This window comes from Dromiciops gliroides, chromosome 5, assembly GCF_019393635.1.
Source record: "Dromiciops gliroides isolate mDroGli1 chromosome 5, mDroGli1.pri, whole genome shotgun sequence".
Taxonomy (NCBI): domain Eukaryota; kingdom Metazoa; phylum Chordata; class Mammalia; order Microbiotheria; family Microbiotheriidae; genus Dromiciops; species Dromiciops gliroides.
Genome location: NC_057865.1, coordinates 94,571,394 through 94,586,250, shown reverse-complemented (window position 1 = coordinate 94,586,250; position 14,857 = coordinate 94,571,394). Strand labels below are relative to the sequence as shown.

The window sequence follows — 14,857 nt, the reverse complement described above, 5'->3', positions numbered from 1 at the left end:
CAAGGAACCTTAAGGTGTGTAAAGGGTACTAAAAAACTAAATTTTGATTTTCCCCAAAATGCCAGTTTCCCTGCCATAAATGAAAAATTAGCAGAGGTATTTTTCCCCAGGGTTGGCAGGCAAACAGTCTGGTCCCAAGGCCACATTTAGAAACATCAAGTCCACCACTATAGTATGGTTAAAATGGAATTAATTCCAATGGGGCTTAGGTTTTGATTTTCATTACAATGGATGCTCTCTGCTTCTTGTTTTTTTTTTTAAACAACCATATCAATCTCATATATACAAGGAAATGCAAAATACTTAGGAGATATAAGCCCTTTTCTTCCCCTCTTTGTCAGTTTTTCCTCCACAAAACTTGCCTTGTTTGTTCCTCAGAGGGGTTGGCCATAGTGGCACCTTATGGATGAAGTTCTTCCCACCTAGGGCAATGAAGTTTCTTGGGCTGCTTGACCAGCAGTTATTTCCAAGGCCATTGGCTAAACCCCAAACCAGATAACAGGGTGTGGTAATATAGTAATAATCTTGAGAACAGGTCCTAGGCTAGACCACTCCTAACTAGCTGTGTAACCTTAAGTAAGTCCAGTCCTTTCTGGGAGTACTTCTTTGTTTAGGAAATAGGAATGACAGTTACCCAACCAACCTCCCAGACTCACTGGGAGGGATAAAACATTCTACAAATGCATGAGAAGGTAAACAAAAAGGCAATCTTCACTGGAAAAAGTACTAGAGCTGGGGGCGAGAGACCTGACTTCTTTTGGCTCTGCCCCCAACTAGCTATTGTGAGCTGGATCTCAGATCCTTCAGTGCACCCCATTTCCCCTTCTGTAAAGTGAAGAACTTGAATTAGATACTCTCTACAGTTTCTTCCACCTCCATTCTTTTCTACAAGGAGCCCAGTGGTAAACTTATGTCAGAGCAGCCCTATGACAGGGTCACACCCTTTCACCAAGCTTCCTTTAAAAGGCACGAATATGAATCTGCCTGGCACTTCCCAGCCAATGAAAGGGACCCTCTCCACTCTATGCCAACCCTCTGCCATCTTACAAAGACAAGTGGCCCTCCGTTGTAACATCAGCACCCAAATGTCTTCATTCCCCAGTTTTCCACCATCAGGGTGCCTCACAAATGACTCAAAAACCTAAGAACCCATTGCTACCAAGGGGTCTGTCTGTCCAGTTCCCAAGGCCAAAGTTACCATTTCAATAGCTTACAGTTTCAAACCTGAAACCATGACAACTAATTAAAACTTTGCTGATATTGGGAAAGTCAACTTCAGGGCTGAGTCAGGTCCTTTTTGTTACCCCGCTCTCCCAAACTCCCTGGCCTTTGAAAGACATTCACTTTTATATTTGATAGAAAGGATATAGATAGGAGACCCCAACTTTAAAAGCTAAAGTGTTTTTCTCTATCTTGTCAAATTGTAGGATGTCAAAACTGAAAGAGAACTTTGAGGAGAACCCCATTTTAGTGACGAGGAAATAGAGACCCAGAGAAAGAAAGTGACTTGCCCGAGGTTGCAAAAAGGTAAGTCACTGCTGTTGTTATTTTCCTGGATTTTTATTTAGGGATAAAAAATTAAAGTTTCATATTAAATTATTAAAAATTCTACAGTGCGAATGCACAAGCTAAGAATTCTATTTTGTTTGCAAGTGGAATTTTTATTGACAGCTTCACTTTCTCCTTGTCATGATCAATTTTAGGTGACTACTATTTTGTCATCTCATATTTGCTATTTTCTTTTCATATGTGCCATTTCTGCTGTCTCCATCCTCCTTCTAATATCCTGGTATCTGGAAATTTTATTTTTCAATTTGCGAACCTGGCAGCATCGGGGTAGAGAGTTGCCCAGCTCCTGTCCGGCCCAACCTCACAGACTGTTGCCATCTGTAGGTCCTAGGGCATTCAGACCGTAAGTCCAGTCACTAGCCAGTTCCGTTGGGGTCAATGGTCCTTTGGAGCCAAGACTCTTAAAAGGATCTGGGAGGCTGCTTGTGGCTGGTGGGAGGGGTGGTCCAAGGGCCGCCCCCTTGGGCCCTGCTGTGTGGTTACGCTGGTGTTTGCGCAGGTGGTCCTTACGTATGAAGCTTTTGCCACAGGCCGAGCATGTGAAGGGCCGCACTCCCGTGTGGGTGCGATAGTGGTCAATGAGCTTGGAGCGTTCCGTGAAACGCTTCTCACACTGGGTGCAGGGGAATGGCCGCTCACCTGTGTGCAGCATCCGGTGCCGGATGAGATGAGCCGGCCGGGTGAAGCACCGTCCACATTCCCCACACCGCAGGGCATTCCCATCTCGGGCTGCCGAGTCCTGGCCTGACCTGGCACATCCTCGCTGGTGGGTGCTCTGGTGAATGGTCAGGCTGATCTGCAGCTGGAAGCTCTTCCCACATGTGCTGCAGGTGAAGGGCCTTCCCCCAGGGGGCGCTGGTGGATGCTTCTTAAGACCCAGCTTGTGGCCAAAACCCTTTGTCCGGCCTGGGTACTTACAGGACTCACTGTAGGGTCTCGGGCTCTGGCTGGGATTCAGGGCGCCTCCCCCATGGTCTGGGGTGGAATAAGTCAGCCCTTCAGGACCAGTCCTCGGGGGAAGGTTCATGGGGGGCTTGTACCTTAAATTCCATCCCCACCTGACCCCCCCAAAAAGCCAGTCTCCAGGCAGGGTTTCCTCCGGAGCCATAATAGGGTTGAGCTCATTGAGATCTCTTTCTGGCCGAGCAGGTTCCCTTAGCCCCAGCAGGGTTTCCTGGGAAGGGAACGGGTTACCCTGATTCTCCCAGGCTGTATCTTGGACAGTATTGGGGAAAAGCCTAGACACGTGGCCTGGTTCAAATAGGGCCCCGTGGGCCTCCAGGTGGGCAGGATGCACTGGGGCGGCTGCTGCAGCGACTTCCTCCTCCTGGACCTCCGTTTTGATCACGATTTTCACATCCGCTGAAAGAAAAGAATCGAGATATCACTGAATTCATTCACTGACATTGGAGAGGTAAGAAACAGAGATGTGGGAAATTTAGGATTTAGATGTCAGGAAACAGTTTCTGTCTAGATGTTCAGTCCCCCTCAAATCACTGCTATAACTCTGAAGTACCTTATTTGTAAACGTCAGCTAAGGACTCATACTTCTGGACCCTAAAAAACGTAGCCACACCACAGAGGCACGCAGATTTTTTTTTTTTAAAGTGAGGCAACTGGAGTTAAGTGACTTGCCCAGGGTCACACAGCTAGTAAGTGTCAAGAGTCTGAGGTCAGATTTGAACTCAGGTCCTCCTGAATCCAGGGCTGGTTCTCTATCCACTGCACCACCTAGCTGCCCCAAGGCATGCAGATTTTTAAAGCCTATCTTGTGACTGAAGGCAAAAATACAGGGCTTTTCCATGGGGAGAAGGGTATGTGTTTCTACATATTTCATCAGGTTTCCACAGCAGGAAAAATAATTAGTCAGTTTATTAATTTGGATTTAATCTATGTTGTTAATAATCCAAATCATTTGTTTCAAGTCTATCTTGATGCAGAATATTAGTAGTCACCACAAGTAAATGAAAAATGTGTTTGAGTTTCTACGGGCACTTTTAAATTTCATCTTCAAGTGGGACAGCCTGGTAGAGTCAACAGAGTAACCTCAGAGTCTCCCAGGAGATCTGAGTTCAAATACTGTCTCTGACACCTAAAAGCAGAAGGACTCTTAGAGCTTCTCTGAAACTCTAAATTTTCCAGACAACTCTAAGACTAAGAGGTGTCAATCTATACCGTTAGAGGGTTTCCTCACTGGACATTCTGGATGTCAGTGAAATCACAGATCCAAGTCCCCCAGAAAAGCATTTCACATGGGAAATTTTTAAATACATATGCATTTCAGTAAGGAACTAGGCGTAGCTAGGTGGTACAATTGATGGGGTATGAGGCCTGGCGTCAGGAAGACCTGAGCTCAAATCTGGCCTCAGACACTTAGTAGCTGTGTGACCCTGGGCAAGTCACTTAACCCTGTTTGCTTTGGTTTCCTCATCTATATGGGGATAATAGCATCTACCACCTAGGATTGTTGTGAGGACCAACTGAGATAAAAATGGTAAAATCCTTAGCACAGTGCCTGGCACATAGCAAGCCCTTAATTACTGCTTTTAAGTACATTTTAATTTTAGTTAACACTTTTTTTTTTTGCAGGGCTATGGGGGTTAAGTGACTTGTCCAGGGTCACACAGCTAGTAAGTGTCAAGTGTCTGAGTCCGGATTTGAACTCAGGAACTCCTGAATCCAGGGCCGGTGCTTTATCCACTGCGCTACCTAGCCGCCCCTAGTTAACACTTTTAAGCACATCCTGACATCCATAACCAAGGCAGAGGGTTTTCTTTCTTTCTTTTTTTTTTTAAATAGAAGTACTCCTTGCTGACATTTCTAAAGGCACTTTAAGGTTTACAATGTGGTCCTTCCTGCTCCCCATCATACCTTCAGAAGAGGCTACTGTATTGAGTTTCAGAGATCCATCTGAGCATGCTGATGAAGGATGGTGGGGTGGGAGCTCGGCCTGCCACGAGTTGGTTGGGATGGCAGTGGAAAAGCTAGGGTGCATACCTGCAGACAGGACAGACCAGAGCGCTGGTTAGAGAAACTGATGGTGGAAGGAAGGGAAAGACGAGGTGGTGAACCACAGAGAAAGTAAACCAGACCAGATCCCACAGACACCTAAACTGGACATAATGGTTCCCAACTACGACCCCCAACTCCATTTCTCTTGCTCCTATTTCCAAAACACCACAGCGCCCCCTGGGAATGAAGAGGGGGGCACTGGTCCAAGGGGCACAAGCAAGACAAAAAAATGTGATATGAAGAGCCAGGATCAGAAGTTAGTGAGCATTAAATCACAGGCGTCCCACAAGCTTCCAGATGTCATTTGGTCTGGCTTTCAGGCAGCTGAAGGTCTAAGCCAGTAAGGCCAGATGGCTCTTTATTCATCAGAGCCACCCTCCCCACCATTCATGCCCCAGCACCTTCCTCTGAGACCTGTTTCTAGGGAGCAGCCTTGCCCCCTTGGCTCTTCTTTGCCCCCCCTTTCTCAGCTACTCACCGGGACTAACATCAGTAGAGAGCTCTGCTGCCCCCGAGTTCAGCTGACTTAGGGCCCATGATTCTTCTCCTGTATCTGGCTGACTGGCCACCCATGCCTCTACCCCTGAAGCCTGTTGTGCCTGGAGTCCTAGCTCTCCTTCTTGCTTGATCTGAAGTAAAAGGTCAGGAGCAGGAACAGGAGACCCTGCATGAGAGAAATGGACAGGACATTTATTCATGTTGGGGTCAAGTTCACATGATGCTCTAATGAAAAAGAAGGTAAGACACCTCACACCTCAGTTTCCTTATCTGTCAAATGGGGATAATAATTTGTACCCTCACCTACCTCACACAATTATTATAGAGGCTATACAATGAGATAACAGATGTGGAAGGACTCTGCAAAGGATAGTTGTAAGGTGCTATTATGATCTAAGAACCTCGACTCCCCACCCCCGCCCTCACCAAGGCTCTGAGTTCTAATTCTGACTGTGCTGTTGCCTTGCTTGGCAACTTCAAAACAGTTTAAAACATCTTTAATGCATGTTTACCCAGGCCCTCGACAGTGGTGGGGAAACTGACTTAGTACTGTATACAGTTGTCAAGAAGACTGCTACCTAGTTAGGAAAACAAGATTAAGATATATAAAACAGGATGAACAACTGTTTCATTTTTGTCTTTGTAGCTCCAGGTCTAACAGCATTCAGAAGACCCTTAATAAAAGCTCACTGAAGTGAACTGAACATAGGCCCAGAGGTGATGAAGTGTGGGCCTGGGTGGTGCCGATTTTGAGCTCCACAGGAGCCAAGGAGTTCGAAGAGGCATGGAGAGCAGACAGGGAAGAAAGGCTTCATGACGTTATGGTGGGTGGGAAAAGGGAAAACCTTCAAGGGCTGTGATCTGCTCAAGATCTGCTCTCATTTTCCAAAATGAGAGAAAGGAAATCTAACAACCCCAGAAAGCAGTTTTCACTTAGCTAGTGGGTCCTGCCAGCTTGTGCCTTGACTTAACAACTTGAAAGTAATGCTACGGGGCAGCTAAGATGGCGCAGTGGATAGAACACCGGCCCTGGAGTCAGGAGTACCTGAGTTCAAATCCAGCCTCAGACACTTAACACTTACTAGCTGTGTGACCCTGGGCAAGTCACTTAACCCCAACTGCCTCACTAAAAAAAAAAAAAGTAATGCTACAGGAAGGCAGATCAGGTCTATGGTGTGCTATCACTGACTGGAAAAGAGGACAGGTGAGACAGTGGAAAAGTGATTTGCAGGAGTCAGCAAAAGACCTGGATTACAATTTCAGCTCTGACACTTGGCTGTATGACCCGGGGAAATTTACTTCAACCTTCTAGGTTAGCCTAAATGAGCTCTTTCTAGTTCTAGATCAAGATTCCAAGGCCTGAGGGGAAATGTGGCTATATGAACTGCAGTCTCTTTTTCCAACTGGACTTGGTGGTTCCTGTTTGTCCAAGGTTTTTTTCAAAGGCACCAGCTGGATGCCTAAGTTTGTTACATTTAAAAGAGGTCTCAAGACCCACCTTGAATTCCATCAGTGGTTCAGTCCCACCTTCTTTAAACAACATGATTGTTTGAGTTTTTAATTGGGATGTTTTGTCATTTTTTTTTTGGTGAATTTCAATGATATTTTGGTCTGTGAGAAAACTGTGAAAGAGGCAATGTTTTGGGGGGGGGAGGTAAAGGTTGTCCCCCATCACTGCTCCTCATCTATGCCCTCTTGATTCTGTCCTTCCTCTAAATCCCATTCCTGAAGACGTTAATGTTTCATGCTTTAGAGTAACCCACTCAAAATGTAAGCTTATGATGACTTCAGGTGACATGAGCCTAGGAGGATTTACATTTTCTTTCTTTCTTTCTTTTTTTAGGATTTACATTTTCAAAGGAGGTTCTGCAAGACTAAAAACCTTTCAAACCCAAAGGAATGGCTCTTTAATGGTGGGATTTCAGGCATCATGGGAGAGGCAATGAGAGAAATGATTGATGGGCTCTATATTGAGATTAAAGAACTAAATACCAAGTTAGTCCTAAGGTTCACACGACTCCTTTTCTGCTAAGGAGGCATCTTTAGCTCCTCTAACCCCGCATCAAGCAGAGGTGACTGGCTCTTTGAAGGCCATGCCATCTAGCAGGTGTAAGTTCTTGAAAGTCCTACCCAACTGGCAAGGTTTTGAGCACAGGCCCCACAGTGGACTCAGCATCTGTCATCTAAGGAACAGGCTGGCTAAATTGGGAAAGGCTCATCACTAGACTGTGACCATAGAGTGAGGAAGTACTTAGCCACAGGAACTCAAAAAGACTATTTTACTAATGTACCACAGCATTGTCATTGATATCAGTGAGGAGAGCATCAACAATGAAAAAAAAAATACAGATGGTTTAAGAATTGAAGGATGTTTCCTTCTTAAGACCAGGTGTCCTTGCTTAAACCTCCCCACATTTCCAAGCTCTTCTCATGATAACTCAACAGGAAGAGAAAAACTTCTTATTGTTGAGTTCCAAGTTCAACATTTCCTTCAGAAAACAGTCTTCCTCTTACTATCTCCTTTAATTTTCCCATGTCCTTATGACCACTGAAACATTTCCCCTGCTTTTTCCCCAAATTCCTCACCTGGGTTTGGGTCTGTATGGATGTCTGGATTCTTGGGGCCCGCACGTCGCCAGCCACATGGCTCCTTCCCTTGTTCAATCCGAGAGAGAACCTCAGGTTTGGAAATGGCATAGTCTGACAAAGGAGAGAGAGGTTAGCCAATGCTATGTCCCACTCAGAGACTGGCAACAGGGCAGTTGGCACCAAATCAAGGAAGATTCCGAGAGACGAAAGTTTCTTGGTATCTTCAGACCAATGGGTACCAGTTGTCCCTGCCTAGATATTGTGTATTAAAGATGATTGTTGCAAGGGCAGCTAGGTGGCACAGTTGATAAAGCACCAGCTCTGGATTCAGGAGGACCTGAGTTCAAATCCGAGCTCAGACACTTTACACTTACTAGCTGTGTGACCTTGGGCAAGTCACTTAACCTCATTACTCTGCCCCCCCCCCCAAAAGATTATTTTTGCAAGGTGAAATCTCTACAGGAAATAATACTGTTGCCTTCAGACATTTATTTAGTGGCTGATGAGAACAGTGAAATAAGGAAGGGAAGGTTGAGGGAAGGAATACAACTCTATTGGGTCACATGGAATGAGCAGGATAGAAGAATGCTGGTTATGAATTATGAACAAGTGGAGACCTAATAACTTGGCCCAGGGGGTTAAGGGAAGGGAAATAAAGACCTGTGGAGCAGATAAGATATTTTCCTCAAGGACAGTCAGCCCACCTCTCAACATACCCTTAAGAATAACACTAAAAAGACCATATATCATTACATAGATACTACCTTTCCAATGCTAAAAAGAATCTTCAAACTTAGGGCATATATTGATAGTTGAATTCTCTCTACCTACACAGCAGTTTGGGGGCAGAAGCAATAAATCCATGGGCCAATGAGTTCATGAGATGAAAAAACAAAGAGACTGGAATAATCACTACTCATTATTCTATTCAGCTCATTTATTGGGGTGAGCACTGTTTACACATGGAAAGATTCAGTTGAGATTGTTATTAAGTGTTATTATGTTAACTACTAGGCTGACCTTCAAATTGGAACAACATATATTAGCTGATGTGTAGAACCTGGTTATAAATGTAAGTACTCATAGACAGAATAGGGGTCAATAGGCTACCTGGACTTCTAGCTTCTTTTGAGGAAGAGGAGGACTAAATTTGATCCATGGCCTTGGCAGAGGGCCAGGGTTATGGCCAGCAACTCTCAGGCAAATAAGATGAGCAAAGGACATTTCAGGACCAGGGCCAGCAGAGAAACCAATTCTGCTGTACAGATCAAGTCTATCTACATTAACAATATTGAAGACCAAAAAACAAGAGCCCGGGTTTAGGCCCCCTTCTGGGCCCCAAGGAATAGGGACATGATTTGGTTTGGGAGAGGAGAGTAGGGAAGGGAAAAGATTCCAGAGCTGAGGTATCCCCAGGAGTCGTTTCCCCCTTTTTATTTTCTTTCATTTCATAGTGTTCTATGAGCAGAGTGATTCGCTACAAAATTAGTTCAATGGTGATACAGTGTTACAGTCCACTTTACATGAAGGAACTTTAAATCTTAACAGTGTAATAGTTCTAAAAACATTGAGGGGGGCAGCTAGGTGGCTCAGTGGATAAAGCACTGGTCCTGGATTCAGGAGGACCTGAGTTCAAATCTTGCCTCAGACACTTGACACTTACTAGCTGTGTGACCCTGGGCAAGTCACTTAACCCTCATTGCCCTGCCCCCCCCCCCAAAAAAAAAAGGACTGGGAAAACATTGAGAAGGCCTCTGACCTCATGTAAAGTAATGGCACAGAAACTCCCTTTCCAGTCTCATTGCTTATGACCCACTAATCAAATCCTGGTTGAAGTTGGTCTGCTTACTCTCCCCCAATATACTATACACACTACATCATTTTGCCCAGGCCTGGAATGTTTGGTTCCTCTATAAATGACAGAACCCTCATAGGAATCTTTTTCATCCTTCAAAGCCCAGATCAAGCCTGGCCTCCTCTGTGAAGTCTTTTCTCCCTGATCACTCTGAAAACTTACAGCTCTGCCTATACTGTTTGCTTGGGGATTTAACCACATGTCTTGTTCTTCACCTCTTCAGATGTTTATGACACCAGTTATGCGACCTTGAGCAAATCCTTTGAACTCTCTGGGCCTCAACTTGCTTGTCAGTAAAATGAGAGGATAAGATTAGAAGGTTTCTAAGGCCACTTCCTCTAAGATTCTATGAATCTGAGTGCCCCTGATGCCTCGGATCTAGGTTCAGCTCTGTCCTTGTTCTCCACCCTCATTATACTTCAAATATTACAGAATCTCAAGACCTGGGAAGTCATCAACTGAAACCCCCAACTAAACAAGTGTTCTTCCATCTCACCCCCTCCATGCTCCCTCTGCCAAATGGTCATCTAGCTTTAGCCTGAAGAACTAAAGAAATGGGCAACTTGCTACCTTCTGAGGCAGTCCATTCCACTTATGACAGCTTTGATCGTTAGGAATCATTTCGCCCAATAGGTTTTTATGGAAGCTACCTGAAGGGTAAAGACAGGTTTTTTATTCAGCCTTGAATAAATATCTTGAATAGCCTTGAACATCACAGAGCACAGAATCTTACACCAGTTCGATACTCTCTTGAATGTATGGTCAGACATTAGAATAGGTGGCCACAATGCAATCAGCCTTTGCCCTTCAAACCAATAACTTCACCTACCTTGACTCGCCACCCACTTCCCCTGCAGTGGGACAAGACAGATCTCTATCTGCTAAGGTTGAAGTGCTGGGCTAGGCATGGGCTGGCATGGGGATTTCTGACTTCTGATTCACCGACCATCTGAGCTGAGAGGGAGCTTCGGTTGGCCAGGGTCATAACTATGCCAAGCCACCAGAAGAGAGAGAGTGATAGTTCCCAACCCTATGATCAACTTCTTTGGCTAGCTATGTGATAGAATCTCAGTAGGAAGAAAGCAGGGCCCAGGACTTTGAGAATCACAGATAACTTCTTTTTTTTTTTTTTTTTAGGGCAATGAGGGTTAAGTGACTTGCCCAGGGTCACACAGCTAGTAAGTGTTAAGTGTCTGAGGCTGGATTTGAACTCAGGTACTCCTGAATCCAAGGCCGGCGCTTTATCCACTGCGCCACCTAGCTGCCCCCCACAGATAACTTCTAACAGGAAAAGAAGTCTGGCATCTTACCCAGGGAGATCAGTGTCTCATAGTTGCCCCTCATCACGTGCTTGTAAAGATCTTTTTGCCATTCATCCAGCTTCCCCCACTCTTGCTCCGAGAAATACACAGCCACGTCATCAAATGTCAGGGGCACCTAAAACCATAAGGGTCATCTGCTTTGACACACGTATACATGAGTCTGGGTGCCTCATCTGTTCTGTCTGCTCCAGGCTGTCTGCCCACCCACCTCTCTAGGCCCCTTATTGTTACCTTAGGGACCTCCCCTTTACTGCTTGGGGGGAGGCGCAGGATCCAGAAATTTCTGTTTTTCAGTAGATTCTCCATATTCTCCAGCCTCCTCTCCAGTAGCCTGTACTCTTGAAGCAGGGTGCCCAGCACGGCCCATTTGCTCTCCAGCTGGTTCCCAAACTCCACCGCCATTTTCTCATAGTCACACAGCTTCTTTTCAGCCGTGCCTGTCCGCCCCTCCAGGGTCAGTAAGCGGGCAGCCTGGGATTCAATCTTTCTCTCCATGGCCTGAATCGTCGCTGCCATTGTCCATGGAGAAATCTCCCGGAAATGAGAGAAAAGACCAGTTTCACTCCTTCTGTCTACACTATGCCCGAAAACTATGACTGTCCTAAGGATGGGGGAAGCAAGGCTAGGGAGTGAGTTGGAAAATGAGGATGCAGGATGACACTATCACAACGTGAGGTTTGGGGGAGAAAGAGTGAAGTACAGATTTGTCACAGACTCTCACAGTGCCCTATACATAACAAGCATTCAATAAACGTTTGTTGAGATGATGACGATATGGCCAAAGAACAGCCTATTCATTCAACTAGTATGGCACACACTGAACTTTCGAGGCATTTGTAGCTGTGGTGGTATCATCGACGGAAGAGCTGGTTAAGGAGACTGTGTACCCATGGAAAGTTAGAAAACACTCCCAAGTTAACTAACAACCCAACCCAAGATGCCACTAAGCAGTATGTGCTGAGGTGCTAAATAAATGTTGTAAATAATAAACACTATGGGAATTCAGAGGAGGATGAGATCGGATTTCACAGTATTTCACAGTTGTGAGCTCTCTGTCACCAGAGATTCTAGCATTGGACAGAATGATCCCTATGACCCCTTCCAATTCTGAGATTCTAATGGATGGGATCTGAATTGGTCCTTACAGAATGCATAGGATTGACATGGGCAGAAAGAGCTGCTTTGTTGGAAGGATTTCGGGACCAGGGCAGACCCCAGGACAAAGCAGACAAAGCTGTGGACATCTTGATCTTTTCCCAACGACATCAGCCCCTGCCCCAACACAAATTCCCTACCCTGGTTCTGCAGGTTACGTTCTATGTTCTCATCCCTGAGCATCTTAAGTAGCTTCTTTCCTCTACCACCACTGCTTTCTCCCCTCTTCTATTCTCAGCCATAGCCTATCTTGCAAGAACCCAATTAAGACCCACCTCGTCTATGAAGTCTTATAGTAAGCTGTTGTTATGACTGTATTTTCACTCAAGTCCTACTCTAACAAGTTACTTTGATGTGGAGGTGACCATGGATTTCCGAAGGCTACACCAACAGAACACAAGTGCTCTGGCAAATCCAAGCCCAAAAGGCTCTGAGTGACTCAAAAGTATGTTTGTTCTCAGAGGACCAGGTTAAGTTGGTTTGAAAGGCTCATCACTAATTAACTGCACAGTGACAACTTTATAGCTATAACTACTCTCAAAACTCATCTCCTAAAAGCAGAAAGGGGTCCTAATAATCACGTGGCATGAAACCACAGACCTCGGAAGTACTGAAGCATAATTATATAACAACTGACACTTATATGTTCATTATCATATTCATTATAATAAATCTATTAGGATTTATGAAACACTATCGTCAGTTGTTGATATTCAGAACACTCCTATCAGAAGAGTGGTATCTCTTACTTACCACCCCCATTTTACAGATGAAGAATCTGAACCCCAGAGAGATTGTGACATACCCACTTTCACATAGCAAGAAGCAAAACCAGACTAGAATCTAAGTCCAAATTTAGTGTTCTTTTTACTACATTGAGATTATCTCAGAGATAAAATAAGGGGGTGGAGCAGGGTATGTGTGTGCGTAGAGTGGAATGCTTGAATTTGAACCAGGGACTTCTTAGGCTACAACCAAATGTTTTACCCCTGAGTCTACTGAGTATATGCCCCAGCCTCCCCCCGGCCCCCCAGCCTTTCCCTGACTCATCCAGATTAGTGATCACTAGGAACACACAGCATTTGTCTATGCCACTCAGTACTTACTCATACTACTGCCTTGTGACATCCTTTGTATTGTCTTATATTGCTATTTAACCGTTTTCTGGGCCCTTATCAAGTCTCCCCTGCTACCCTACCCACAAACTCCTTTAGGATAGCTCCTCTTTATCTTCCCAAAGACTAGATCTGGGCTGGGCAGGCATACAGCAGATGCTCAGAAAAAGCTGGCTGAATTGGATTTTACTCATGTTTGTGAGTTATTTGTACAATAAAGTTTGATTTTCCATACTGAAATGGAACTTGTGCCTCCGAGTGACAGGAAACAGAGAGAAAGGAGGAAGTATGGGACGGAAGGGAGGAAGGATGATTGGGAAGTATGGGAAGGAAGGGAGGGGAGGGAGGGAAGGGGATAAAAACAAGAAAGGGAAGAGAGCCTGGAAGAGAAGATAATAGGGATGAAGACAGGGGGAGAGGGAAGAGGAACAGAGAGACAAGGGAAAAGAGAATGGATAGAGAGGTGAGGGGATGGAAAGAAGAGCAAGGAAAGGATGGAGGCAAGGGAAATAGAACAGAGAGGAGACTGGAGAGGGGAAGAAAAGAAGAGAAAGGAAAGGGTAATGAAACAGAGAGGGTGGGGAGGGGAAGGAAAGTGAGGAGAGGAAGAGGAGGGAGAGTACAAAGTAGATAAGGGAAAGTAAGAAGGGAGAAAGAAGATGGGGGCATCAAGGGGGTGTGGATGGAGGATGGGGAGAGGAGGAAGAAGATGGGAGGGGAAAAGAGGGAAAGATGGGGGGGAGGGGAAGAGGTGTGTGCAGGGAGGTCGGGAGAGAATGAGCAACACGGCCTCCCAGGCTCCCGGCAGCCCTGCTGCTCCGTGGCCCTGGTCACTCGCGCAATCTCCGCTCTTGTATTCCAACACAAAGCTGGGGGAGCTCCCACCCCAGCCCCCACATCCCGCCGAGCTCCCGGGGAAACCCAGGTCACGCGGCTCTGCTCCCTCTCCCCTCCGGCCCCCCCCCCTCAGCCCAGCCGGGGCCCCTACCCCAAACCTCACACACCGCCCCCCCCCTTCCACCCTAGGCCAACGCCGGCGACACGCACACAGCGTCCCAGGCCTAGGCCGGCGCGGGGGCTGCCCGAGGCTGCCCCGGGACCCCGAGCGCCTCCCTCGCTGCCCCCCTCCCTAGCGGGGCCCGCGCGGGGCGATCTCTCACCGGAGCAGGAGCCGCCTCGGCCATTGCCCTTGGTCTCGTTCCCAGGCCCCGGGGAGGCTGCAGCGCGCGCGGGCGGGCGGGCGGCGGGGAGGGCTCTAGAGCTGGCCCTTCCCCTCCTCCTCCTCCTCCTCCTCCTCCCCTTCGTCCTCCTCCTCCCCCTCCTCCCCCTCTCCCCTTCGCAGACTGGGCCCCTTCTCCACCCGCGCTTGCTGCGGCTGCGGTCTCGGGCCCTGGAGCAGGGGACCCAGCTCCTCCTCTTCCTCCCCCTCCTCCTCCTCCTCCTCTTCCTCCTCCTGCTGCTGTTGCTGCTGCTGCTGCTGCTGCAATTGCTGTTGCTGCTGCTGCGGCTGCTTTGCAGCTGCGATCGCTCCAAACAGCAGCCGGGGAGCCCGGTACCCCACGCCCGAGAGGCTTCCTGGAGGCAGCGCGGCCCGCACAGCGCCACCTGCACCGGAAGGGACGAACAGCAGCGGCCCAGCCGATGGACCGCCCAACCTTGCCCGGCCCTACCCGGCCCGGCCCGGCCAGGCCCCGCCCAGCGCCCGGGCCGCCGCTGCTGCCGCCGCCGCCGCAGGCAGCGAG

General features: G+C 47.2%; 1 protein-coding gene across 2 annotated transcripts; it reads right to left on the bottom strand.

The window, feature by feature from the left end:
- Positions 1-1,556: 1,556 nt before the first annotated feature.
- ZNF746 (zinc finger protein 746) lies at positions 1,557-14,534 on the bottom strand. Of its 2 annotated transcripts, none has more exons than XM_043965510.1 (7): positions 14,476-14,534; positions 11,077-11,376; positions 10,834-10,960; positions 7,666-7,779; positions 5,060-5,245; positions 4,441-4,566; positions 1,557-2,931 (listed from the first exon to the last, which is right to left on the bottom strand). In XM_043965510.1, exons 2-7 carry the CDS (start codon positions 11,359-11,361, stop codon positions 1,871-1,873), a joined length of 1,899 nt encoding a protein of 632 aa, XP_043821445.1. In that variant the 5' UTR covers positions 11,362-11,376; positions 14,476-14,534; the 3' UTR covers positions 1,557-1,870. The 2 variants fall into 2 exon arrangements, with proteins under 2 accessions (XP_043821445.1, XP_043821444.1); XM_043965509.1 differs by lacking the exon at positions 14,476-14,534 and adding an exon at positions 14,276-14,411.
- Between the last annotated feature and the right edge of the window lie 323 nt (positions 14,535-14,857).

Bases quoted from the DNA above. Each gene is read 5' to 3' on its own strand.
- ZNF746 (XM_043965509.1), bottom strand. From the start codon at position 14,299: ATGGCCGAGGCGGCTCCTGCTCCG. The intron at 10,961-11,076 runs GTAACAATAAGG...TTATGGTTTTAG, and splicing joins GTAAAGGGGAGGTCCCTAAG to GTGCCCCTGACATTTGATGA. The intron at 7,780-10,833 runs GTAAGATGCCAG...CTCCTTTGTCAG, and splicing joins TGAGACACTGATCTCCCTGG to ACTATGCCATTTCCAAACCT.